The sequence below is a fragment of the Antedon bifida genome, chromosome 3 (assembly GCF_963402885.1).
Source record: "Antedon bifida chromosome 3, ecAntBifi1.1, whole genome shotgun sequence".
NCBI classification, from domain to species: domain Eukaryota; kingdom Metazoa; phylum Echinodermata; class Crinoidea; order Comatulida; family Antedonidae; genus Antedon; species Antedon bifida.
In genome coordinates, this window is record NC_136228.1 from 31,650,114 (window position 1) to 31,677,005 (window position 26,892).

Sequence of the window (26,892 nt, forward strand, 5' to 3'; positions counted from 1 at the left end):
ATTGTACATCCTGATGCAATACTTTTGACCTGTCATCATACAGTAAATATCTCTACACACAATACAGGAATTCATAAGTACTACCAATTTAATTTGTAATAATTCACAATTAAAGTGTTTGTAAAATCACTTTACTTTGACATGGTATTAGTGTGAAGTACATTGTTATAATCTTTTTAGTGTATCACACATATTTCATTGTAACTGTTGTTATACTGTATATGGTTTGAATAAACACAATTAATTAATTTTCAGTAAAAATAATATTTCAATGTTTGAATTTTAACAGTAGACATTAGTTAATTTATTTTTTTATTAATAATATGAAAGTAAATTAGTCAAATTATTTAAAATTGTTTACATTTTTGATTTAAAAAAAAATAACAATCCGTATCTGTTACTAATAACAATATGTTGTGAAACAAGTGAAATCACAAATATCAGAATTGCAAAGCTAGACAAAAATCAATGATTTATTCATGCTTTCAAACTAGGTACTCATTAGGTATAATGCATTCATGTGCAAATACATCACATACCTTCTTAATTATAGATTAGTATAACATTTGTATCATTGTTTTAGAATTGACCTGCATCACTATATTGTTAAAAAAATAAGCAATTAAATAAATCATACCCATATCTTTCCTCCATTAAAGCTCTGTCTATACTATCAGCGATATGTCCAAATATGACATCATCATGTCCATATATAATCACATTTTTTTGTCACATAAAGTTTGATAGTGAAGACAGAGCTTTAAACTCTGCTTTTTAAAACAAATATTTTTGCATTATGAGTGTCACTGTGAATTTTGCTTTTTGTCTTTAATAATATTACAATATAATTAATTGGCTGTCATCCTTTTTAAAAACCCATCACACAGTACTGTATAATCATTAAAAAATCATTACTACCTCATCCAAGATCATATCCCTATAAATACACATAAATTCTCTAACTATTAAAAATCTATAAATAACTGTACTTTTAAAACGCGAAATTCTAGGAAAAATAAGACTAAAACTGAAGGAAAGACGATAGCGAATGTCAAGTCTGACTTGATATGAAACATTTCATATTAATATGCATAGTAATACAGTAAGAGTAAGGGTTGTAATGTAGGTAGTTGATGACGACGAATGTTGCTAATTTGTTTTTGCCCTGGGCGAAGGCTACAATACAGCAGCATGTCTGAAATATGATCACATGAAAGAAGGAATATGAAATAAAATATTTATTACTAAGGACAGCGTTTGTAATGTTTAGTTTATAGCAAATTTCCATGACATCTTTTTACGTCATAGCTTGACCTCGATTGAAATTTCATATTCTTAATCCGTTAATAATTTTTTTTTTACATTGACTATTAAAAAAATTATAGCCTTTTGAAATGCCATTATTGTCCTTCAAGTCAGAACCCTCCAAGTTTTCAAATTAATTATTTGAAGTCTACATTTAATTTCTTAAAACCTTTTTAAAATGTGAGTATAATCAAATATCATTTGAAAACAATATTGATAATTCAATTGAATATGAAGTTCAATGACAAAATAACATCATCATCATCACATCATAACATCATAACATCATCCGGCCTCTAGTATGTTCCAGTTGATGCGCAGCGGTCGGCGATTTCGTTCTATTAAGGCCAATAAGGCACGATTTACAAATAGTTTCTTTCCAGGATCTATTAGAGCCTTAAACATGATGTAGACACTTGTTTGTAATGTTTCTGTTTTTGAGTTCGTTCCAACAGAGCAAACATAATTTCTATGTTTTTTTTTCCTAAAACAAATGATAATAAATGAGACTTGACTTGACTTGACTTTATACTATATAATTTTATTTAAATTTAAAGATATATTGTCCTAAAAAATAATTTTTTTAAATTTTTGTTGTTGAATATGCCATTTTAATGTCACATAATAGTTATTCATTTTGACAAAAAAACTGGATAAAAAAAAAAAATCACTGGAAAAACTGCAATTTAAAGCAAAAAATAGTCAAATTGGCTGCCAGCCAATGATTTTTTGGTTGCATTTAACCATTTATTTTGTCATTTTATAAGTGAAAATCAGGTTTTTTTTCAACAGAAGTTATATTAATTTTTAAAAAACTACAAAATGTTTTTGGGGGACAATACATCTTTAACTGAAGAATATATTGCATTTAACTATTATTTACAGACACATACGCAAAAATCGGATAATGATTGTTAATTCTCTAATGAATTACTTGCGTCTAGAGTAGGAACACATAGTTCATATAGAAACAGATACACAAACCTCTCCTCAATCAAGTTCAGACAAAGCGGATTTGTGTGGGGGTTGTTAATTGAACAACTCAATCAAAAGCAAACCTGTAATACTGAAAAAATTCTAAATAATCTTTTCTTTGCAATTTACCAGTTTGGCATTCCATACTTTCCTCATAATAAACTCCATGCTAATTTTTCACTATTGGACAAGGCAGACAAGTTGGGTACCTCAGGAATAGATTGTTTATGAACCATTGTGGTTTTTCTATTTTTTTCATTATCAGTTTTATCTTTGTCTTAAGGCGTAAATTGTTGTTATATTTGAAGGTACCCCTCAGGATGTAATTTCCATTTTTGGGATTTAAAGGTCTAATAATTGAATTTCTTTGTTTTTTCTTCTGTGTTTGTTTCTTTATGGATGATATCAAAATAAATCAAATAAAATATGAAGGAGTGCTATATAAGAACAATACCAGTTTATCCAGATGTACTATAAATGTATTTTTACTGTAGATTACAGCATGGACCATGATTACAGTAGGCCTACTGTACTGTAGGTACAGTATAAATATCAACAGAACCATGATCAGTATTTAAATTGAATACAATCAATGGTAATTAAAATCAGTCTGGCTAGAGAATGTGTATTAAAATAAGAATCTATATTATCATAATATTATCATTAATAATTCATCTAATTTTACATTGCATTTTTTTTTTTTTAAAGCTGTTATTTTATTTATGAATAATAAATGAATACCATTCGCATAAATTGATTGTTTAATTTTGGTAATAAATCTAATAAATTATTTATAAAAACAGATGGTTAGTATTGAAAACTACAGTATAATATTAATACCGCTAATGCATTCTAACTGAATATAATAACATTAAGAATTCAAACACACGAAACAATTAATAATAAATTTTAAAATATAATGCGTTTTATGAACGAAAGCATGAGATTAACAAAGAATGAAAATTAAAAACATAGAACACAAGAAACAACTGAACAATTAATATTAAAATTAAAAATAGAATGCGTTTTAAGACAACATGAGATGAAGCCAGCAAGATTAACAAAGAATGAAAATTAAAAACAAAGAAGCGAAAACTGGATCACGCACAACATTAGAAATGAGGAGAGGAAAGCAAACGAGATATAACAAACACTAAAACAGTATTTGTTTAATGATAATGATACCTATTATGAACGATGCATTATCTGGAAGCTAAAGCACTTCTTTAAGTAGAAAGCGTCCGAGTTACATTAACATGTTTACATCATAGGGGTGCCTACAGAGAAATTATACTCAAGTCTGATGGATAATGACCAATATCGTACTTTAGTAATTTATAATTGATGTGCAAAATAGTGATAGTGATACTATAGATACTACTAAAAAAATCTATCTAAAAACAAATAAAAAAAACAGGTAGAGTAACGTATTTCAATTGATTAATTATCGTTCTTTCCCAGTACAGTATCCAAAACTTTCAATTTCGTTCAATAATGCAGTTTAGATAATCAAAACAGGTACTGTACAGTACTGTAAAAAAACCATCTAAAAACAAATTAAAAAAAACGTAGAATAACGTATTTCAATTGATTCATTATCGTTCTTTCCTCGTACAGTACAGTAAATATCCAAAACTATCAATTCCATTCAATACTGCAGTTTAGATTATCAAAATAGGCATACTATACTTTACAGTATGTTTTTGTCATCAATAAATCATTTTTTGTTGACAGTTTTACTTTATGGTAACAATTTCATATTATTTTACATTGCTAAAAAAACCAAAAAAACATGTAGAATAACGTATTTCAATTGATTAATTATCGTTCCTTCCTGTACAGTATCCAAAACTTTCAATTTCATTCAATAACGCAGTTTAGAATCAAAATACAGTAGGTATACTGATACTTTACAGTATGTTTTTGTCATCAATAAATCATTTTTTGCTGACAGATTTACTGTAATTGTAACACTTTCTTAGTACTGTACAGTATGTTTTTGTGAATCAATCATTTTTGGCTGTTGACAGTTTTACTGTATGGTAACAATTTCATAGTATATTACATTGGTTTGTTATCCGGAAATTGTGCAAATATGAATAATCTACAGTACCAGACCATGCCTATTGATTTAGGAAAATTACAATTACAGTACAATACAGTTAAGCTTATTAAAATCTTGAATAATCTTTAATATGTTCTCTGCATTTTGCCAAGTATTTCGTTCAGTTTCAGAATGCTTAATTTATTCAAAGTTTTTTATAATGAGCTGTCTTTTCTCAATCATCATTTTGTGGCCTGTGGTCTTTATTAAATGAAAAAAACATGAACATCACATGGCAGCCCAATTATTAGTACTCATGTATTGACTTAAAACATTATCTAGCGTGTTTTTATTACTTTATTCAGTATGAGAAAATACTGTACATGCATGGTACACTAGCTATATTCAGTTTAAACTTAAAAAGTACAGAGACAATTAACCTTAAATTATTCTTTATTATTTATATTCAAATTCACCTACAATTTCAATCTTCAACCTAGTTAATATGCATAGGCAATATTAAAACCTTTTAAAGTACTGTAGTAGTAGGCATATTAACTACAGTACTGTATATTAACGATAACTGTACTTGAGTCTCATGCTAATAATGTAATCCATCAAAGTTAATTCCATGATGAAATTATTTTATAATTAATCTTGTGGTATTTATCACGATATAGTTACTAATATGTGAACACAAATTTTTTATAAAATTTATTATTAATGGAATAATTTCGTTTTAAAATATAGTCATCAGTCATTTCATACGCACCTAAAATTACAACTTTTCAGTAAGCTACTGTAGCTCAGAACTATTTTGGTTATAATTATTAAATATTTTATTGACTATAGAGTATATTCAATAGCTAGCATGTTGATCATTAAACACCAGCTGAGAATAACTACCCACCAACTACGAACTAAACAAATATTGTATTTTTAAACCTATTGTTACATTATTGACTATTACCATTTAGAGGTGTGGTGTACATAATACATTATAGAGTACTATAACAATGATAATTGCTCCTCATCAGACAATTTACTGTAACTAATATCTACTACTATACAGCAGGGGATTGTAATAATACTAAGGTCCTGTTCATACTGTCTATTGAGACACTACTACTGTATACAGCAGGAGATCATAGTAATACTATAATGTACTATACACTATAAACCACTAAGGTCCTGTTCATACAGTCTATTGAGACACTATTAAACTACTGTATACAGCAGGAGATCATAGTAATACTATAATGTACTATACACTATAAAACACTAAGGTCCAGGTTCATACAGTCTATTGAGACACTACTAAACTACTGTATACAGCAAGAGATCATAGTAATACTATAATGTACTATACACTATAAAACACTAAGGTCCTGTTCATACAGTCTATTGAGACACTACTACTGTATACAGCAGGAGATCATAGTAATACTATAATGTACTATACACTATAAAACACTAAGGTCCTGTTCATACAGTCTATTGAGACACTATTAAACTACTGTGTACAGCAAGAGATCATAATAATACTATAATGTACTATACACTATAAACCACTAAGGTCCTGTACATACAGTCTATTGAGACACTACTACTGTATACTACAGCAGGCGATCATAATATTAAATACTATGTACTATACACTATAAAACGCTAAGGTCCTATTCATACTGTCTATATTGAAAATAAAGTTATTTACTAAATGTACTACTTGTACTATTATGGTGCCTGGTAAACTGTAATGAACACTAACAACAAGGGCTTGTTCACACCTATTGTACAGAGTTATGTTTTTTTTTATCTTTTGTACACAGCACACACATGTCTTTTATTTATAGCATCCCACCACTTCCCATTGTTGACATGTGATATTCCAATAATATCACTAAACTACTGTAAACAAGACCAACTATAGTATACGCAAATCTTGTGTAGTGAAATACGTACACTGGCAAATGGTTATAACAGACAGAAATACATCCTATTCATTCTAAAAATAGATCTGGCTGAACTAACTGATTATCCTGCTACAGTTTTACCAGGGTTAAAATAGGATGATGATACTGTAGATATACAAACTACTATAATCGTTGATAATAATACTTTTTTAAATGGTAATAACTATCGTTTTAAATACAGTAAAATACAGTCAAATCTCAAATCCTGAAAAACAATCATGGAAAAAATCCTTCCTTTTGTTTAAATCTGGATTAATCAAGTGAAAGTTTATTTCATTTACTACAGTATATACCTTACTACTATACTGTTATTTACCTTGAATTTACCTTGAATCTTCGAGACTTAGAGAACTGTGCTCATTTGTCCCTCAAACTTTTATAGCATCCTCTTCTAACTTATACGGGCATAACTTTAAATGCATAAACAAATATAAAAAGACCTTTTTCTTACCCAAAATCAATGGCTTCCTTTGGACTTGGGCATTCACTCTGAAAAATTTCCTCTTCACTTGAAATTATAAATTCTAAAACACTGGTTGTTTCCCATGAGGCGTTTTGGTCGTACACAATGTACATAACCTCGTCTGCCTTTTTACGTAGAACTTCAAACTCTTTTGTGTCTTTTGCGTAGTTTACAAGAGTACTGTCTTTGGAACATGTGACTTTAATATTTAACGCTTTCCTTTTACCCGGTGCTGGATCGTTCGCACATATATCTACGGTAAGCTTAAAAAGACAAGTTTGATGTCCAAGACAAAACATTATCGGATCACAACCAGTTCTGGTTAACAAACTTTTCTGAAGTCCATCAATGTTTTTTAGCAACTCTGAATTTGAATCTATACTTTTACCAGATGTATGTCGTAGGAATGTTATATATGATTTATCTTCTTTTAGGCCAAATTGAAGCTTGTCTTTAAGAGTTAATATGTCTGATAAACTTGGCCCAAGCCCTAGTGGCTTAACAGGAGAGCTTCCTGTGCCAAAATTATATGAAAGTTTTGATATATAACTTCCTCTAGGACAAGTAAAATGTACTCTATTGTTTTCAGTCCACCTATATGAAACATCAAATTCTTCGCGATACATAACTTTCTCATACTGAACTTTGGGTTGTTTCGGAGGTGCATGTCCTTGTGGTTTTTTATGTCCTTTTGCACCAGCGCCCATTTGCTCTCCATTTCCCATTGGAGGCATCACTTTCCGAACATCTCCTTTTGCATTTGGCATCATTCCCCCAAGATCCCTTCGAGGTTGCATTCTGGCATTTGGGTTTGCCCGTTTATTAAGAAAACGGTTATAATTTTCATGTGGATATGATCCGACAGCAGAAATGGTTAGAAGTACTACTACCGTCCTTAGGCAAGAAGCCCAGATTTTAAATACATAAACCATAGTTAAAATAGCACAAAGCAGCCTAAAAAAGAAGCGGATGTATGTGTGTTGATCACCCTGTCACACAAACACACTTGAAGTTCATTTGAAGCAGCCTACTCGGCTCAGCAGCAGAGTTGATCGAAGCCGCCGCGCTGTTTGTCAACAAACCATACGAAGAGATCGCGGAAATAAATCAGCTGAATAAAGATTAAACGTTTAAAAATTATAATACTGTTAGGTGTTACACAACATACAAACCATGGTGGAAGAAAACTCCTCAAAACAATCCAAGATCTACGTCAGCTACAACATTCCGAACGATAGGTGTCAAACATCCTACTAATAAACTTTACCGTACCATCACTGAGCGAGTAACACACTCGAATGGTTTCGCGATTACTGATTTGATAGATACGCCCTCTTAAGCTTCTAAAAAAAGGTGGATCGACCTGGGAGAAGATCAGAGAAGAATCAATTCAAATTGTAAAGAAATTGTAATCTGTAATGTAATATAATTAATAAATTATTTATAAATGTTAAATATCTCCTAAGGCATACTGAAACTTGTGTTGTAATGCTGTTTTTCTTATACTAAACCTACCTAGCATGCCGTTTTTTTCTCTCTGCTGTAATAGAGGGCGTTTTTAAAACATTGAGGGCGTCAACAAGAAACAAAAAACTCATTCATGTTTTGTTGAAGAAAGTCACTTTTCAGGTTGAAAAAAATTACTAAAATATAATAAATTACTGTATTGTAATTATAAACTCTCATCTTAGTCCATTTGTTTTAACATTTATGAAATTGATATTATTTTTTTAGGCCTAGGCTAGGCCTAGGACTACCGTACGCATTGTTAGGATAGGCTGGCTGGGCTTCTCCAAACCCCAGACGAGCCTTTTTTTAACTCCATCCATTATTGGCTAGGCTTAGGCCTAATTGTAAGGTTGATCACATGCTTTAGCTTAGGAGGATGGAGGGACCGGCTAAAAAATTGTATTTGTTCATCTAAAATTTTATTCATTAAAAAAAAGTATTGATTGGTTGATTAATTAAATTTTTTTTTTTCATCATATTTTATTTTTAGGTACGAAACGTTGGTAGGGATAACTTGGTCAAACCGGAAAAGAATCTGACGACAAAATGTGGTCTTGGTATTTCAAAATGGATGAGAAAGAGTTAGAGATACGAGACATGGAGGAAAACGATTTTGAAAAAGCCAATATGCTTTTTGTTGAAGGCGACAAATCTGTTTTTGTTTCATTTAGAGGGGTTGTGTATTTATTGAAAACATTAAAATTTCTGATGCCTGCATTTGTTTTATGTTGTGCTGTTTTCGCTGCAAGTCGATCAACAATATATACGCTTGGAGCATTTTCTTTTTATTGCTTTATGTTATATTTGGCACTGATTCGACTTTCTAATAACTTTCTAAAAGATGAGACAAAAAAGGATAAGCAAGGATTACAAGAACACTTAGAAAATATGAGATGTTGTTATAAATTAGCAGTCTACAAAGGAGAAATTATTGGGTCTGTGTGTATAACCGAAATGAAGTCAAAGCCGCTTGTTGCGGAATTGAAACGATTTCATGTGAAGAAGAAAGCTAAAGGTCTGGGTGTCGGCAAGAAGCTTTTGGAAATTGCACTGGCGTTCAGCAAGAAATACCGATTTAAACACGTTGCGTTAACGACAACTGAATTGAATTACGAAGCCAGACAATTATACAAGAAGTATGGCTTCAAGGAAGAAGCATTTCATTCAAGTAACATTTTTACAATTTATAGGCTAACTTTGACATTCTAGATTTTTCTTACAACAGAACAAATGATATTGGAGCTGTAGCTTGGTGGTTAACGTGCTTGCCTTCCAACCCCAAGGTCCAGGGTTCAATCCTGACCTAGCACCAACAACTCGCAAATCTTTCAACTCCACTCCTTCAAATGAGACGTAGTTTTTAAGCATGATAAATAATAAAATAGTTTATCCATCCTGTAATTGACAAGTTACTCGCTGTTGGATGTGTATAAAATGAAAAAATATATAACCACAATATTTACCTACCTCTAATTTTGTTTACCTGATATAAAGTGTGCAGTGTTTAAAGGTTTGCATGGTGATTAAAATTCTTTAGTAAAATTACGTTTGCAGAGAAGAAAATTGTAGCGAAATGTGGACACATTCTGTCAACCTTAAGTGTTTCCTTTTTTGGAATCACATGGTGTACTAGAAAGAATGTATTGTAGAAGCTTGATCATGTGAATACTATTTGATAATAATCATAAAAAAATTATTAAATATTAGACAGTATCTCTACCAGTTTCTGTGTATTTCTTTTTGCATATTTATTATCATCCAGCCACCATTACCCACAATACTGCTCCAAGTGGAGGTTATGATGCTTGGCTACCACTCCAAGTTCAAGTCATGTCAGGATTTGTTCTAATGACAAATTACAACTCCACTCCCAAAGACTTGTAATAAGACTTTGTTTATATAGAGCATCTTGTGTATATGCTTTTTTTATGTGAACAAGATTGCCACCTTTAAGAAGGATAGTGAATGAATTTGCTTATGGTTATCCTTGGCAATTTGCCTAAATATATAAAAAAAAACAACAATTTTACGTTTGTGAAATTTGCCTTTTTATTGTAAACTTCAATATATGTTTACCAGAAGACGACTGCTTACCTCTTATGTTATGTATATGATATTTTTGGGGTTTTTTTTCTTTTCTTTTTTATCTGTCTGTTTAAATATCAACTTTGTCTTTAGGCATGTCTTCCACAAGCATTATGCTTTTTATTAACATGCCTTCTTCAACTGTTATCGATTATTTCTTTTCCTACATCTTGTTTAACTGTCTTGTTTGAAGTAAATAAATGTCACTTTGAACTTAACGCTGTGCCACACGTCCTGCCGGCAGTAATTTACATAGACGAAATTCAAAATACCACGTTACACTGTTGGTATCACAAAGAAAATAATTATGACGGAGTACAAAAGAAACAATACATTAAATTAAATTACGATATATTGGAAAAATACAATAATTAGGCATATACTACATTTTGATTAACTTCAACGCATAATTAACATTCTTTTTTCTTTCAGTTTTTAATTCCGCACCCAAAACAATCGAGAAGAATGCATTGCGTGCGGAGGATTTTTAAGTAGGATCTTCGTAAACGGATTGATCTAGACATACCGGTACCACATTGGTCATTTTAAAATTTAAGATGTGATATTCCTACGCTAACCTCAAACTTTTTTATGAACATAGGTGTCTGTAAAGTGTCCCAATAGGCAATGGTACGATTAGTGTGTGATGTTCATACAATTGTATACATCATTAGTTGTGTGTTTACCACATAAAACCTACTGTTAAAAAAACGCAATTATCATAAAACAACGAAACATGTTAATATATAAAGTGCATTTTGATGTGTACAGAATAAATATACAAATTGAAGACCCATCATAGCCTACTATTTAGCATCATGTTGAGGAATTACATAAACGAGGTTTGACGGTGATGATGGTGCTGTCCTATATAAATGATTACCAATACTGAATGTAAAGATGTTCGCACTCCCGGTGGTATGGCCGGATCAAAATCGTGAAAATTAATGCAGTGTTCAAGAAAAGATCACATTTCGGATTCCATAACTTTCATGTGAACGCTCGAAAAAACGTAATGTAACCTGGAGTTTTCGTCGGAGTTCGACTCAGTGTGAATGAGGTTTAGATAGACTGCCAGATGTTCTAAGATATGGATAAAAGAAAAATAAGGGGTAGTAGTATGCCATGTCTTAATGATAGTGTCTATTGCTAATAGCTACCGTTGTAAAGCTCTGTCTACACTATCAAACTAACGGAATAGTGTCATGTGCCCAAATATGGTACAGTGATATGACGTCATCGTGTCAATATATGAGCACATCGCATTTTTTTGTCACATAAAGTTTGGTAGTGTAGACAAGGCTTAGGTCTATACAAGCATACATCGATGAATCAGGAACTGAATGTTAGCATTTGACACAGTAAAGAACTATTATAAATTTCGGGAAAGTGTTTGATTTGACCTACATGATGTTTTACAAAAGTATATCGGGGCGAAAATAGGCTTAACTTAAATGATCCATGAAATGACAATTTTCTATATAATTACACATGAATATACATACACACCGAAGCAATCATAAACTTTGCATTAATGACTTGATGATTATGCATGGGTATTAAGTAGTAGTAATAAAAGTAATGGAGCGTCTTGCCACTTTTACACACGCATATAAAAGCTGTATTTGAAATGGACTTTATTTTACAATACGACTTTAATTCTGCGGCAGCAACAGTAGTACATCTTATTTGGTAAGTTAACGGAACATTGGAAAATACTTTTTATTTTTAGAGAGTTAGTGACTCATACATCTCTTTATAAAATTCGGACATTAGGCCTTTTTTTTTTAGAGTTGGCGAACTTTGTATTATAAGTTTTACTATCTCACGTGGAGTAACATGTATCGGTAATTGACGCTTAGCATTCCTTAAGATGGTCCATATCTGGACCCTATAATTTAGGATGATGGTTTTGGCCACGATTGTATGAAAGCGTATTTTCTTTCATTTTTTACAAACGAAACACAACATTTAATGTGAATCTCAGAGGCCAGTGCACTTGGAAAAGGAAATAATTAGGCATGGCTTATGTGCGCAATGCATTTATCATTTGCTGTAGTGTAACTATCTATATTGTATTGATGTGTAATTGTAGCCTATTTTGTATACCGTATTGCTTCATATCTTCTTTTTTTCTTTAGCAATTATGAATAAGGCACTTGCTCTATTGTTTACGATGTGTTTGCTAAATGCATTCATACTAACGAATTCTGCTTCTGAAGGTGAAGGTATGTATGCCACATAAAGCAACTAAATACTTGTATTTGTAAGTTATTGTATCTTGTACATTAAAATTTCCAATTTGACCCGGTAGTTGTGTACCAAGTAGGCCTAGACATTACCAAACTTTAGATGTAGTTCTATAAGAGGTACCTGTAAATTTCTGGGTACAAAATTCGGAAATTAGGAGGCGACAAAATGAACAAATAAGCCTAATATTTTTAAAAATGACATTATTGGTAACTAACGTTTTAAATACAACAATGCTTGATATTTATAATAATGTAGACACTAATTTATTCTTGAGCTATGGAGAATTAATTTTTTCCGAAATAAAAGATGAATGAATGAATGAATGATACTATATCACACAAAAGCTGTGCGGACAATGTTCATAAAGTTTGAACAAAACTGATAATCGAATTTAAATTCGGACGAAGAAACATAGTTCTTCTTTACACTAGCGAACAATGTTCGATACAATATACCACAAAAGTTGCGCGCAAACAATTTTCTCATAAAGCTTGAACAAAACTGATAATCGAATCGAAATTCTGACAAAGAAACAAAGTATCTTTACACACTAGCGAACATTTCGTTCTCATTTTGTTGTTATCAGCATTGCATCATTAATTCATGTACTTCTATATAATCTTCACACATCAATCACACATCTAGTTAGTTGTACTTTTAATAGTTGTTGTTTGATGTACAAAAAGACAATGATGGTTGTAATGACAACGAATCCATTAACTTTGGTAAAAATACTCTTAAGAGAAGATGATGAAACTTTCTCCTCAAACATATGGCGACATAGCTCTCTAAACCGGAGACAACATTTTTTCTTCATGTGTGAACTCGACCTATTATCTGAGGAGTCTGAAAGTAACAGTCACATTGTTCGGCGTAGTTAAATCTCCCTATTATATGATTTTGCTTGACATTACGAGAAAATTATTTTCCTTTTCTAAAGCTCTGTCTACACTATCAAACTAGTTTGACAAGTGTGTTGTGCCCAAATATGGTATTGATGTGCCCAAATATGCAGGTATATCATCATCATCATGTCCTATGGGCATATCACATTTTGTTGTCACATAAAGTTTGATAGTGTAGACAGAGCTTTAGACCTTAAGCTAAAATTATGAGCGTCTTCCTTATTTGCATAGAACATTGCTATTTACGTTTATTTTGTAAATAGATTATGTCTTAATATGTAGGCCTAAGTAATTAAATGTGTACATTCAGTGATTTATTCGACAATTTGCCGACAATCTTATAAATCGACGCCAATATATATTTATAGTGAATAAAGTATTTTAAACTCAATCTAAATCAAACTATAGTATTATTTTTTTCACCATGGTTAATAAAATGTTATTCATTTTGTTGCAACAAGGAAACACGGACGGATCATGTAAGTTAAACTTATATTATTGTATTTGTTTTTATATTGTATTGTATTTTTGTTTTATTTAGACAGAATTAGTGATTAAATTGTATAGATACAGTGTGATAACTAGTACAGAATATCATCAGATTAGATGATTTAATCATTGAAATCCGTTCTGCAGGATAAAATATCGGCCACATAAAACTAAGTCTCACTCGAATTCAAAGTGTTCTTAATGTATAAGTCAGAGTGGGGCAAACATCTGACCAATTACTAAAATCCCTGACGCAAAGGAGAACTAATTCTATATTGTTTGATATACCATGGAGGTATTTTTCCATGGATTTACGCATTAGACACTTTCCATTGACTAGTACGACGATATGACACGACAATGATAACGTCACTCTTAATTAATACCATCACTTATTCGATTTCTCTAATTAACAAATGTTATGTTTGCATATTTACAATTGAAGTATATTTACTTTATCGTTTTTATTTAGCTTTTTGCTTATTTTATTTTGTATCTCCATTGAGATTCAGCCAGCATTGTCATTTTCAGTAATTTTACTTTGGAAGATAGGAACAATAATATATTCGATTCATATAGTACATTTTCAGATATTTTACAAAATGGAAACATATTTATTTATCATTATTGTACCAGAGTTTAGATCGCTTTGTTTTAAGTCAATGGTTTTGCTTAAGTCAAAGTTGAGTTAATTACGTTTTCAAATTCTATTCAATATAGGATAAAAAAATGGTTTGATAAATCTTTTTTTTATACTTAACTTGACTTAAGCAAAAATATTAAAAAATTACAGCACAGGGAAGATGAATGAGAGCACAATATTATCTTTTCTATTTTTTTATAGTAATTACACATTGTTAAAGATGTATTGTCCCTTTGACTAATTCCAAAAAAATAAAAAATAACAGATTTCGAAAAAAGGTGGGTCATTTTGAAGTATCATAATAGTTATTAACTATCACCAAAAATTTGTCGAAAAAAAAATCATTTAACTGAAATACAGACGTTTTTTTTGTTAAAAAAATAACTCTGACTTCCAGTCAAAGTTTTCGATCAAAACATACCCCATAGTGAAACGCGCTTGTTTGGCTACTCTGTATGCATAATCATAAAACTTCCTCACGATCTGTGTGAAAATACCTTCTCAACCATGACGAGTTGTAAACAATCCTAATTAGCATATGCATAATGCGTACTCGTGGTTTGAAATCTTTGTTTACTTTTGCTCGCGACGATTTTCCAGACGAAATGTAATCAAACTAATTTACCTGTTAATTACGTAAACTTGTTGTTTTTGGCTCGAATTTTCGACTTAAAGTGAATAACTTTAATATTACTTTGATATGGCCAATTTAAATTTAGAAAATTTTGACCTTCATTTTTTTGTGTTTCAAGGGACAATACATCTTTAATATATTCATATTTTGCACTTTTAAAATGTTAACACTAATTAATTATACCATAATTAAGAAAAAATATAAACAAAATTACAGCACAGGGATGGTGAATGAGAGCACAATATTATCTTATCTATTTTTTTATAGTAATAACACATTGTCAATATATTGATATTTTTCATATTTTTTATAACATAAATAGAGATTTATTAATCAATAGATTACTTTCGTCTATTTATCTTTTATATTTTAATAAAAACACCCGATTATAACCTAAAATAGCACCCTATGTTCACAAGCATGCTAAGTTAAAAGCACAGGCACATTTTGAAATGTCTTGCTTAAAACAAATAAAAATATTAAAACTTATCTTTGTATATCTCGTTTTAATCAGCTGGCCCAGAAGAAGATAGTAAGTATTGTAAAAGTGTGAATATAGAATAATGGGTCTAGCCTAAAAATGTGGAGAGTTTGAAGGGTGGAGGGGGTATGTTGGTGATCATCATCGTTTTGGACATTGGGGACTGGTCCTGGTTGCTTTCTGTTGATTTTTCCTGTTCCGTGTCCCGCTTGTCTTTGTCCCTTCGTTTTGTGTCCCAGGCAGACCCGACTCAAGATCCTGTATCTTTCTGGGATACTGCCTTCTTCCTTTCCCCCAGATTTATTGTTTTTTGTCTATGTTATTTCTTATTTATTCAATTATTGTTTAAAAGTGAATTAAATTGAATTGAAAAAGTAGTCTAGTATTATGTGCTGCTATAATCATAATGTATACAATCTAAGAATTTGTCTGTTAATAGATATTTAGAGATATTAGATATATCTATAATTTAAAATGTTAAACATAATTTCTTAAATACTTGTTTTCAAAAAAGAGGGAGATCATAAAATAATTATATTTTAATTCTAAAGCTCTGTTTACACTATTAAACTAGTTTGACAAAAAAAGTGTGATGTTCTCAAATTTGGTAGTGATATTACATCACCATGTCTATATATGGGCACATCACATTTTGTTGTCACATAAAATTTGATAGTGTAGTTAGACAGATAAGAAATTACAATTGTTGAATTAGTTTCTGTTCAATTTAGACATTGGATCGGATTCATGGATGTACTCGTTTGGGTCTGATGGTGATGGAGGTGGACAGTTACTTAAACGAACATGTAAGTAAATGTAGAGCAACATGGAGAGGAAAAACAACAGAAAAACAAATGTTATTGTAAACTGAATTTTTTTTTTACGGTGTCGCGGATGCAAACTTTAGACGAACACAAGGTTTTATTGATAGACTTGTTACTTAAAAGATGAATTATGACATTCTTAATATTATGTATAAGCCTTGTCTCGGCAAAATGATAATATCACTACTGTAACGAGTGTTACACTACTATGCATAATTTACTATGTGGCTATCAGTAATTTGGTATTTTATATATTTGTATAAGTAATTTGACACATTTCAATTAACTTAACTTACTTAAATACAATTCTTAATCTTCAATAAGTTAATATTCAACCATAAATCATATTTTGCAGTAGAAGAACTGGATGGTGATGTTGTTATGTAAACAAAAGGTAAGGAATATTTATAAAAACACTTATCCAATACTTTGTCTTTGCCGGTCTCCTCCAAATAAAGTATGATGGCATCCTAACCAAAAAAAGACAAAACAAACATGTTTAGGAATATTTGTTTTGTGATTTACCGATGTTTAAATTATACAAGTGTTAAAAACATACAAAGTATTATATTGACTTGTTATTAATAATTTATCTCAACAGAATGGAGACGTCAGCATGGCTATCAACTCCTCCCAGAAGATTTTGTTATGATGTTGTTTGAATGTCATAAGGGAAGAGAATTAAACATAACAATGCAAAACATGTATCACTTTAACAATAAAAATAAAAAACTGTACAACTAAAAAAGTATTTTACCATGAATAAAAAGTAATTTTGTAGACTGTTGTCAAGTCATAGAGACTCCTATACCATATGTTACAATGTTTACTCATTTGTAAATTCAACATATTAGATTAATTATGTTTAATGACACTAATTACCTCATAAAGGGTGTGTTCAAATAAATGTTACTGATACACATTTTAAAACGTGTCATCTTGTGTTTTAAATGACCTTTCAAGTGGTTTTACTACAGGTGTGAATAATAGCCATATTAGCTGCATACTCATCAAATAGAACCTATTATACAACAAACCTTGAGTATCCTTGCATTTGATTGGTTGATTTTGTTTCCATACATTATTTTCCCAGTTTAAGTTTTTAGGGTGCTAATGCGATACACTAGACTGATTTAAAACCAATTTTTACTATACTGGATGCAGTCTATATCTGCTTACTTCACAGCCAAATCTGATTTAAATTGGCCTAGTCGACATTTGATTCAAGATGGATGCAGGCGATTAATTGAATGTTTAGTTTAGAAACAGTTGGTGTGTTAAAATTGTTATTTGTTTTTTTTTATGTCTTTAGGCACATGTAGCCAAGGATTACCAATAGTAAATTAATCCCCCTGATAAAGGGGCTATTTTGTGAACCAGGGGTTACTCGTCTCAAATGATGAACTGGGTTCACAAGTGCAAACTGTGTGCACTAGACCTATGGTTTATAGTCCTTATCTGAGAAGACTTGTTCTACCACTAGAACTAGGAGCGAGGCATCCTCGAACCCATGCCGATATTGTTGGCTCTTTAGGTACGGTAAACAGCGCCTCTGCCTTAACTGCTCAGCCATATTTTGTTTATTGAATTGATTGATTGCTCTATTCAGCGAGGCTCTGAGGCTTGGAACAGCCAGGTTTTCAATTCTCCCCCCTCTTCATTATTTGAATACTATAATTATAATGTCTTTAATTTGCTTTTACTCGCTTGTTTATGTGAATTCAACAAAAAATGTTCTGATGTCTTGAGGAGATATTGTGAATTCTGTCCCTCTCAATTCTTCACCTTGGTGATCTAAATATTGAATAAAATGTTGTTTATTTGGTTAGGCCTATATACTTTCACAAAATTCAAGCAAATTTACTTAAAATATAAAACAACAATTTTAACGGGAATTTACTTACATAATTCATTGCTTTTGTTATTTTTGGTATTTGTGTTCCATTTCCAACGTTTTAAATCTTTTTTTGACCAAATTCCAGTTAAACTACGCTCATCAATTGACGATATATTTCCAAACTTTACCAGCAGTTTCTAAGAACAAAAATATATAATTAATCGAAATATAACAATAACAAATAGATTTTTAAATTTAAAGATGGGCTTATTATCCAAAGATGGGCTTATGCTTGGTACAGCCCTACTCACCTGTATATCAATGCTAACTGGTTTTGACATTGAAGAATTTTTTCCTTCAGCAAACAAATGATGAAATCGAATCATTAACCTTTTGAAATTCTCCGTCGTCTGCTCTTTTCTTTTTTCACCTGCAAAAGAAGATCACATAATTGCATACTTCATTTAAGAATCAATGGGTTTCAGAAATTTTACATATTAAGGTTTTATCATATCCGTAATGCATAACATTGTTCGCACAATTTTGAATATGCAATGCTATCATATTGTGTTACCTATAGTTAATGTACACCTCAGAAAGTCATTAACTTGTTGCCTGTACTTGGATGGATCAGTAGAAGACTGACTTTAGAAGACTTTATATCTCACAAATACCAATTTATTTATTTATTCAACTTCTCACTAAAAATGTACATACCAAAAAAAATAGACAAAACACATATATACCGCTAAAACGGTCCAGTCTCAATTGCACAATGAAAACGTATATAAAATTATAATAAATATTAAAGTAGGCCTATATAGCATTCAATACTACTACCTGTCCCTACCTTTTCCAAATTCCACATTACTTTTAATATCATTCATATGTTTTGAGTGGTTATTGTCATAATTCCAACCTGGTGTCTTTAATGTTAACAAATGTACGTTAGCTGGGAGCTCAAATGTAATGCTGGAAAATTTGATATTGAAAAGCTTGCGCCATTTTTCTATGAAAAGAGGTGTTGCATCTACAATTGAAAAGTGTAAAACAATTTCTATATTTTATATATTTAAGTGTTTTTATGCATTTGCGAAATTAATGTTGCTCATTCTATAGTAGTTTGTTTACTAGCAGTTTCATACGCAGAAAAAAAAGGTCACAAGTCATAGTTCATCAATGAAGGACATATATGGACATGATGATGTCATATCACTACCATATTTGAGCACGTCACACTTTTTTGTCACATAAAGTTTGATAGTGTAGACAGAGCTTAATACACAATCACAAAATATGATTGGGTGTCAATTACGATGCCCTTAACGACTTTAAATGTGTAAATGCACATATTTTAACATACCTTTCCTAGAATGGAACACACTAGTCAATTGCTCTTCTTGTCTATAGTCAGCAGCCAACACTAGTGGAGGATTCTCTAACTGCAGCCTGGCCTGATGTTGTAAAAGACTTGAGAGGCTACTATTGGCCAGCAGAAGCCAAAGTGTAGGACGGACAATCACGGTATCATTCAGCGTTAGGTTGAAATTGTGGTCTTCAAATTCATTGTTGACAAGTCGACGAAGTAACATCATCTGAAACATTTGTTAATATAATAATTATTGATACAGCTGTGGTTGAATGAACTATTGTTTAAAAAAGCTCTGTCTACACTATCAAACTAGGCAGAAATGTGTGATGTGCCCAAATATGGTAGTGATGTGCTTAAATATGGTAGTGATATGACATCATCATGACCATATATGGGCACATCACATTTTTGTGTCACATAAAGTTTGATAGTGTAGACAGAGCTTTATACAGTACACTACCACCACCTACCTCCATCTCACCATCAGAGATGCTACCAACACCATGCGTTCTTTCTGCTAGTGCAGTGAAACGAATATCTGATTTGATATCTTCAATAAATGCAGTGGACACCATGGGGTAATAGTTCTGAAACAAGAGAAAAATACCTATAAATTAAAAAATATAAAGTGATTAGTTTCAGATCATCTGAGCATGTCTAAAAACGATTTAACATTCTGAAGATACATTATTGTCAGGATTGTTGCAGATGAAATGGGAATAGTCAAAATGTTGGGACCATGCTGTGTACATGAAATTTCCTCATTATTATTTATCTAGAATACCTGAGCCACTGGTTCCGAGACATTGTCACGAGGGCGTCTTTCCATCATCTGATACGCATTTTCATCTGTATGGATGGTACGATAATTATGTATACTTGTTTTAAATCTAGAACAAAATATCATGAAAATTGACATCTAATCTATACAATGTGTGTACAAACAATCTAATATCACAATTTGAATATGGTAACATACATACATGTATTATGTAGCTCTTTATATGTGCATTATATTTCAATAATTTTCTCTACTATATGTTTCATTCATTCTACCATTACTATTTACTATTCTAACTATTTCAGTGTGAATATTTTACTGTAATGACTACAATTTCACACACAATTTTGTTGGTGTATATCCTGTATCATTTAAGTCTAATGAGGCTAATGCATACTAATGTTTTTGTTTTGGATAATGCTTATCATGAGTTATGTGCTTAAGATGCCATAGGTTTAAATAAACCTTTGTAAGTAAATCTGAATATGAACCTATCTAATGATATACAGTACTAGGTTCAAATTATGAATCAATTCTGCTGCAGGTTCAAATAAATGTCTTAAAATGACCATGATCAACTCTGAATGTGAGCATATCTAGATAAAGTTCAGATTAAATTCTGCTGCAGGTGAAAATAAACATCTTAAGTTAATCATGATCAACTATGAATGTGACCATATCTAGATAAAGTTCAGAATCAATCCTGCTGCAGGTTCAAATAAACATCTTAAGTTGATCATGATCAACTCTGAATGTAAACATATCTAGATAAAGTTCAGAATCAAGTCTGCTGCAGGTTCAAATAAACGTCTTAAGTTGATCATGATCAAGTTTGAATGTAAACATTATCTAGATAAAGTTCAGATCAATTCTGCTGCAGGTTCAAATACATGTTTGGTCATGATCAACTCTGAATGTGAACATATCTAGATAAATTTCAAAACCAATTCTGCTGCAAGTTCGAATAAACGTCTTAAGTTGATCATGATCAACTCTGAATGTGAACCTAACTCATGATATATTAAATAATACCTGATAATAAGCTCTTTATTGATCCTCAATGGTCCCACCTGCAAATCCACTTCAACGCGGTTACAAATCAGATTGTCATGGTAACCAGGTATTGTATACAGACGGAAAGTTACAACATATCTTGGTTTGTCCTGAAAAAGGCTAAAAAAAAACACTAATAGAAAAAAATAGTAGAAATTTCACTAATTATTTCTAAAATGTAATAAGCTTACTCATAAAAACTTTGCCGTATTTCCTGGACTAGAGGCCCACGAACCACATCCAACTTGACCTTTTGACCTACGACCTGAGAATCTGCTTTTGGTCGGAAGATATAGTTGTTTGAAACCTGTCCATTGGCAACATCGGAATGAGCATCATATTCCATAAATAAGTTCTGGAATTTTATTTGATTTCCAGATTGTCTGAAAAAAAAAAGTGTAAATATCATCAACATTTTGAATTTGTTTTTTAAAGATGTATTGTCCCCCAAAAACATGAAAAAATAAAGATTAATAAAATCAGATTTTGAATAGGCAATTTCACAGTTTTAATAAAGTTATTCACTTCTGTAGAAAAAAAATCGTCAAAAAAAATTATTTCACTTATAAAAAGACAAAAGAAATGGTTAATTTCAACCAAAACCATTGTCTTCCAGACAATTTAGGTATATTTTGCTTAAATTACATTTTTTTGGTCATAGTGAATAACTATTATGCGATATTAAAATGGCATATTATAAAAAAATGTAAAAAATTATTTTTTAGGGGGACAATACATCTTTAAGGTTAATATTACATAAGTATCGATTAATCAACTATTAATTACTGAAATCTGATCCATCAATCAATTAATCAATCAATCAATAAATATATGTCAATAACAAACTCTTACTTTAGTGTAATGTATTCCAAATAGTTGGTTGTATTATCAACTGTTATCTCATAACAGTCATTACCAATAGCCACAAAAGTGTTCTCTGTATATTTATTTCCTTTTCTTGAGTTTGTCATCTGCTTTGAATTCGTCGTCTGCTTTGAATTCGTCGTCTGCTTCAACTTATGATACACTGTGGATGATGTCATCTGTGACCCATGGGTATGGTTGCTGTCTTGGTAACCACTTTGAATAAAGTATGTATTATAACCCAAAGCTGGTAATTCGGCAAAGAAAAACAACTGGTAAGGGCCGCTCTTGTTTAAAGGAGGTGAAACCTGTAAAATGAAAATCATATTAATCATGAAAAAGTTGGAACTTTTAGTCAAACACAACAACGTTAAAAAAGTTAATTGTAACTGGTGACCTATCTACATGCTTTGCTTTATTGGTGTTAGTATCTACAGTAATATTTACAGTACTTGTAATTCACTTCACTTCACAACTACAGTATCTTGACTAAAATGATTGATAAAATGCCAGCCATGTACGGCATTAAAAACCTAAAGAAAACTTCATACCTGAGCAGAAACACTTTTTCCATCTGCATTTTTGACACTGATGCTCTTACTAGTAACGTTCAGTCTGATGGTCCTGTTCATTGGCCAGCCAAGTGGGTTGTAAACTATGATAGGCATTGGTTTTGTTGAAATCCTCAGGACCCCATTAGCAGGATCTGTCAGTTTACTAAAAAATCTTAGTTAAAATGCCAATGATGTTTTTATTTTATAATGTTAATATGAAAAAGAAAATAGTAATAACACTGAGACAAAGAATATGTTATAAAATTGAAAGAACATATCTTGACTTCTCATACATTTTTATTCCTTTTATACTGTAGGCTATTTACTTTTTCCCCTATATTTGGCAACTGCTCCCTATATTTGGCAACTGCTCCCTATATTCCACCTTATTCAACATAAGTTGAATTTATAAATGGAGTTTCATCTCAACTATTCAATTATTTTCAAATATTTGAGTCAAATACCTTTGGTTCTATGCCCAAGAAAATGAAGCTTAACTTTCTTCTTGTCATCTTTAGTAATCAATCCTTTGATCATTTGTTCAATTGCATCTCGTACACCATTTGACGACGAGGTTAAATGAGATGCATACATATCACGCACAATTGGTGATTCTGTTCCAGTCACCCCATCATGATGTTGAACCTCAGCTGAGGACCATCTAAGCTTCTTTAACCTGTTCAGTGCATATGTCACATCAATTGTTTCAGTTGAGTTTGGTAAGTGCGTATATAGTGAAAATATACTTTCTCCGGCATATAACAGTGATTGGCTATGTCTAGCCAAGCCCTTGAGAAAACTTCTGGAAGTATAGAAACCTGTCCAAGCTTCATGAGGTGCTGTGGATTTTAAATTGAGGCGAAAACAAGTTTTTAATGAAACACATAAATCTTAATTTTAATGATATATCCTGATATTTCTGTAGATTATATTTTGAAAGCTCTGTTTACACTCTCAAACTAGTTTGACAAAAAAAGTGTGATGCACCCAAATATGGTAGTGAAATGATAGCATCGCATTTTTTTGTCATATAAAGTTGTTTGCAACAAGACTTTCTGAAAAAATAGATGCTCAGTTGCTTTCTATTCAAAAGTGAAAAGAAAATTGTATATTTAAATTTCATGGTTTGGTATGATCTATGGAAATTCTTAATACTACTACTACTACTAGAATATAACCAACCTGAAGAATAAGGTATAAAGTCACCCTCAGTCTTGATATCCCATGATTCATGGGCGTCATGCAGTGCTTTGAAATATTCACCGACTGTAGCATACCTGACAGACACGCCATAGTCTGCAGATGATGCTTGGATGTACTTCATGAGCTTGTCCATGTTCTCAAACTGTATTGTAGCATTGAAGAACTGCTTATCACAACCCTAGGTTATAAATGTAATAATGATCTATTTGTAGAAAAACTAGTAAATTTAAATATTATGTTCACCCATTGACAAATTTAAAGCTCTGTCTACACTATCAAACTATTTTGACAAAAAAAGTGTGATGTGCCCAAATATGGTAATTATATGCCTAAATATAGTAGTAGTGATATGACATCATGTCCATATATGGGCACATCTCATTTTTTTGTCACATAAAGTGTGATAGTGTAGACAGAGCTTAATGCCCATAACAAGATAAAATTATTTTTTATCCACCATTTTTTAAACAAAGAATCAACAGCTAAATATCACATTCAAAGGGTGAGGACCATACTATTTCTCCAATTATTAAATTCATTTTTATCAGAAAGATTTAATTCATACCCATGGCCATAGGACATTATTCGTTTTGAACCAGGCTGCACGTTGTTTGATGTTTTCAATCATCACGTCTGCATATTCCTTCAGGTTTTCATCAGTCACAGGTAAACTCATATTGGGATAGATGCCATCCTTTGGAGGATCAGGGAACATCGCCACACCATTCCAAAAGAATCCAGATCTTCGGATTAAACATCAGGTTTATGTTCAAAATGATGGTGTATTTAATATTTTTAGTAGCCTAAAGCCTGTCTACACTATTAAACTAGTTTGACAAAAAAATGTGATGTGCCCATATATGGGCATTTTTTGTCACTATACTATATACATATGCGAGCGTCTCATCTGCCTCATACTGGCTACGGACCTGTGGTTTGATGTAAAGAATTTTATACACATTGTTAAATACAAACCAGATGAATATTTACAATCAAGATATTATTACAGAAAGAAATTGAAAGAGAAAATGAAGATTTAGCTTTAGTAAGAATAAGCAGTTTAATAATTGCAGTTATTGTATAAACACACTCAGGTGTATACTAAAGCATACAATTTGCATATGTAAAATTATTGATATGCTGAAAGGAAAATGGAATAATGAATAATATGTATTTAAAAGCAAACATACCACCATTCTTTAGTAAAGCAAAGATACAGTATTACAATGATTAATTGTTAGCAATAACTTGACAAACTTCTAGAGCAATGTATAATAAAAAGACTTCATATTAATTTTCATTCTGTAAATAAAATGTACAAGTAAAGAAATAATAAACAAAAGAGAAAAATATGTAGTTAATAGTGTTTTTTATGGTATCAATTATATTACTGTACAATGAAACTAGGTTATTTTTTTTTTGCAATTCAATGAAAGCAGTTAGATGAAACCCATTAATAAATAAACAGTCAAAGAATAGGAAGATTAATAAATAGGCTAATTTGAATATTTATTAAGAGCTTTTATTTTTTAATAAAAACTGCAAAAATAAAATGATTACTAAAATTAAGGGTATGCAAAATAAAATAAAAGATCTTCACAGTAGATATAACTATATTTTACCAAGGCGATCTAACAACAGGACACTCAATAGGATCGTCTTGCTAAGATAGGAACTCATAACAGTCTTTTGATCTTATGTCTGGCTGTGACAAATACCAACAGTACTGTACTATGTACATAATGTTAAGCGGCGTGAAACGTATTGTGTCGCAGCTACAGACAAACCCTTTGATCTCTGGAGCTCAGCATCCTGTTGTTAGATTGCCTTGAATGTACATACAGTAGGTTTGTGAGAAAAGGAGCTGTGTAGTCTTTTACAAACCTGTTTGAAAATGGGAGTTCTGATGGAACACAGTAACTGTAATTGTCCATCACATGTGTGAAGATTTCATTTGATCCAAAGGAACTTGCAGTACTCTTCCAAACAAATTGAAGACCCTATAGAAAAAAAACATTTACAGTTACACAAATCCCAATTCCATAATCTAGGAGCCCATGGAGATTTGTTTAGCATTGCGAGTACCAGGCATAGAGTATGTCAATTAGGGTCTTAAGCTCTGTCTACACTATTAAACTAGTTTGAAAAAAAAAGTTTAGTTTCAAAATAATTCACAAAAAAAGTTTAAAATTCTTACTTTGTTTTTCATCATTTCCTCCTTTTTATCATAGTCTATTCGAGATGTGAGATGCGCATTAAAACCAGCCAATGAAAACAGAGTTGCCATAGCAGCAGTTGCTCCAAAGGGGTCAACGTGCCAAGAAAACTGAGGCCGAACTCCAAATGTTTCATAGATAAAAGCATGTCCTTCTACAAAAGAAAACATATTTGTATTTAAAGGAAAAATCCACACAAACAAATAATTCTATTACAGAGTATGCTATTAAAAACTGATTAAATCAGTTTGTATATTTTCAACTACATGCATCAATTCTTGACCAACCCATGGCCATCTGCTCCCTACCCGACGGGTGGCCCTTTTTATAGTGAAACTTTATAAAAAATTTAATTATATAGAAGAATGTTTTGTTTTTCAACATCTGCAGACAATCTTCAGACAAGACAATTTTCTGTAGAAAAATCTT

At 31.3% G+C, this 26,892-nt stretch overlaps 3 protein-coding genes and 1 long non-coding RNA gene across 7 annotated transcripts in view; 2 read left to right on the forward strand and 2 right to left on the reverse strand.

Annotated features, from left to right (window-relative positions):
* The window catches only part of LOC144837489 (uncharacterized), a 76,362-nt gene extending 68,330 nt beyond the window's left edge, over positions 1 to 8,032 (reverse strand). The window contains exon 1 of the mRNA XM_078692627.1: positions 6,749 to 8,032. Coding sequence (XP_078548753.1) covers positions 6,749 to 7,692 — 944 coding nt within the window. The 5' untranslated portion in view covers positions 7,693 to 8,032. The remainder of the gene's footprint in view (positions 1 to 6,748) is intronic.
* The window catches only part of LOC144837513 (epididymis-specific alpha-mannosidase-like), a 128,299-nt gene that overhangs the window by 100,228 nt on the left and 1,179 nt on the right, over positions 1 to 26,892 (reverse strand). Inside the window, exons 4-19 of the mRNA XM_078692666.1 lie at positions 26,445 to 26,617; positions 26,132 to 26,247; positions 24,813 to 24,990; positions 24,227 to 24,425; positions 23,509 to 23,883; positions 23,042 to 23,196; positions 22,479 to 22,798; positions 21,818 to 22,009; positions 21,606 to 21,746; positions 20,577 to 20,682; positions 20,263 to 20,379; positions 19,784 to 20,015; positions 19,271 to 19,450; positions 18,732 to 18,850; positions 18,488 to 18,617; positions 18,256 to 18,377 (exon numbers count right to left, since the gene is read on the reverse strand). Coding sequence (XP_078548792.1) covers positions 18,295 to 18,377; positions 18,488 to 18,617; positions 18,732 to 18,850; positions 19,271 to 19,450; positions 19,784 to 20,015; positions 20,263 to 20,379; positions 20,577 to 20,682; positions 21,606 to 21,746; positions 21,818 to 22,009; positions 22,479 to 22,798; positions 23,042 to 23,196; positions 23,509 to 23,883; positions 24,227 to 24,425; positions 24,813 to 24,990; positions 26,132 to 26,247; positions 26,445 to 26,617 — 2,816 coding nt within the window. The 3' untranslated portion in view covers positions 18,256 to 18,294. The remainder of the gene's footprint in view (positions 1 to 18,255; positions 18,378 to 18,487; positions 18,618 to 18,731; positions 18,851 to 19,270; positions 19,451 to 19,783; positions 20,016 to 20,262; positions 20,380 to 20,576; positions 20,683 to 21,605; positions 21,747 to 21,817; positions 22,010 to 22,478; positions 22,799 to 23,041; positions 23,197 to 23,508; positions 23,884 to 24,226; positions 24,426 to 24,812; positions 24,991 to 26,131; positions 26,248 to 26,444; positions 26,618 to 26,892) is intronic.
* Positions 8,334 to 9,988, forward strand: LOC144837740 (putative N-acetyltransferase camello). The gene is made up of 2 exons (XM_078692975.1): positions 8,334 to 8,389; positions 8,760 to 9,988. The coding sequence occupies exon 2, from the start codon at positions 8,816 to 8,818 to the stop codon at positions 9,476 to 9,478; it is 663 nt and encodes a 220-aa protein (XP_078549101.1). The 5' UTR covers positions 8,334 to 8,389; positions 8,760 to 8,815; the 3' UTR covers positions 9,479 to 9,988.
* Positions 11,949 to 26,892, forward strand: part of LOC144837528 (uncharacterized) — a 78,483-nt gene continuing 63,539 nt past the window's right edge. The window contains exons 1-7 of one of the 4 annotated variants that reach the window (XR_013611514.1): positions 11,952 to 12,046; positions 12,496 to 12,582; positions 13,974 to 13,991; positions 15,793 to 15,810; positions 16,491 to 16,565; positions 16,939 to 16,977; positions 17,185 to 17,343. This is a non-coding gene — a long non-coding RNA (uncharacterized LOC144837528). Of the gene's footprint in view, positions 12,047 to 12,495; positions 12,583 to 13,973; positions 13,992 to 15,792; positions 15,811 to 16,490; positions 16,566 to 16,938; positions 16,978 to 17,184; positions 17,344 to 26,892 lie in introns of those variants that run through there. The other 3 variants (XR_013611515.1, XR_013611516.1, XR_013611517.1) reach the window with 3 other exon arrangements.

Coding starts and splice junctions, on each gene's coding strand:
- LOC144837740 (XM_078692975.1), top strand. CDS start 8,816: ATGTGGTCTTGGTATTTCAAAATGGATGAGAAAGAGTTAGAGATACGA.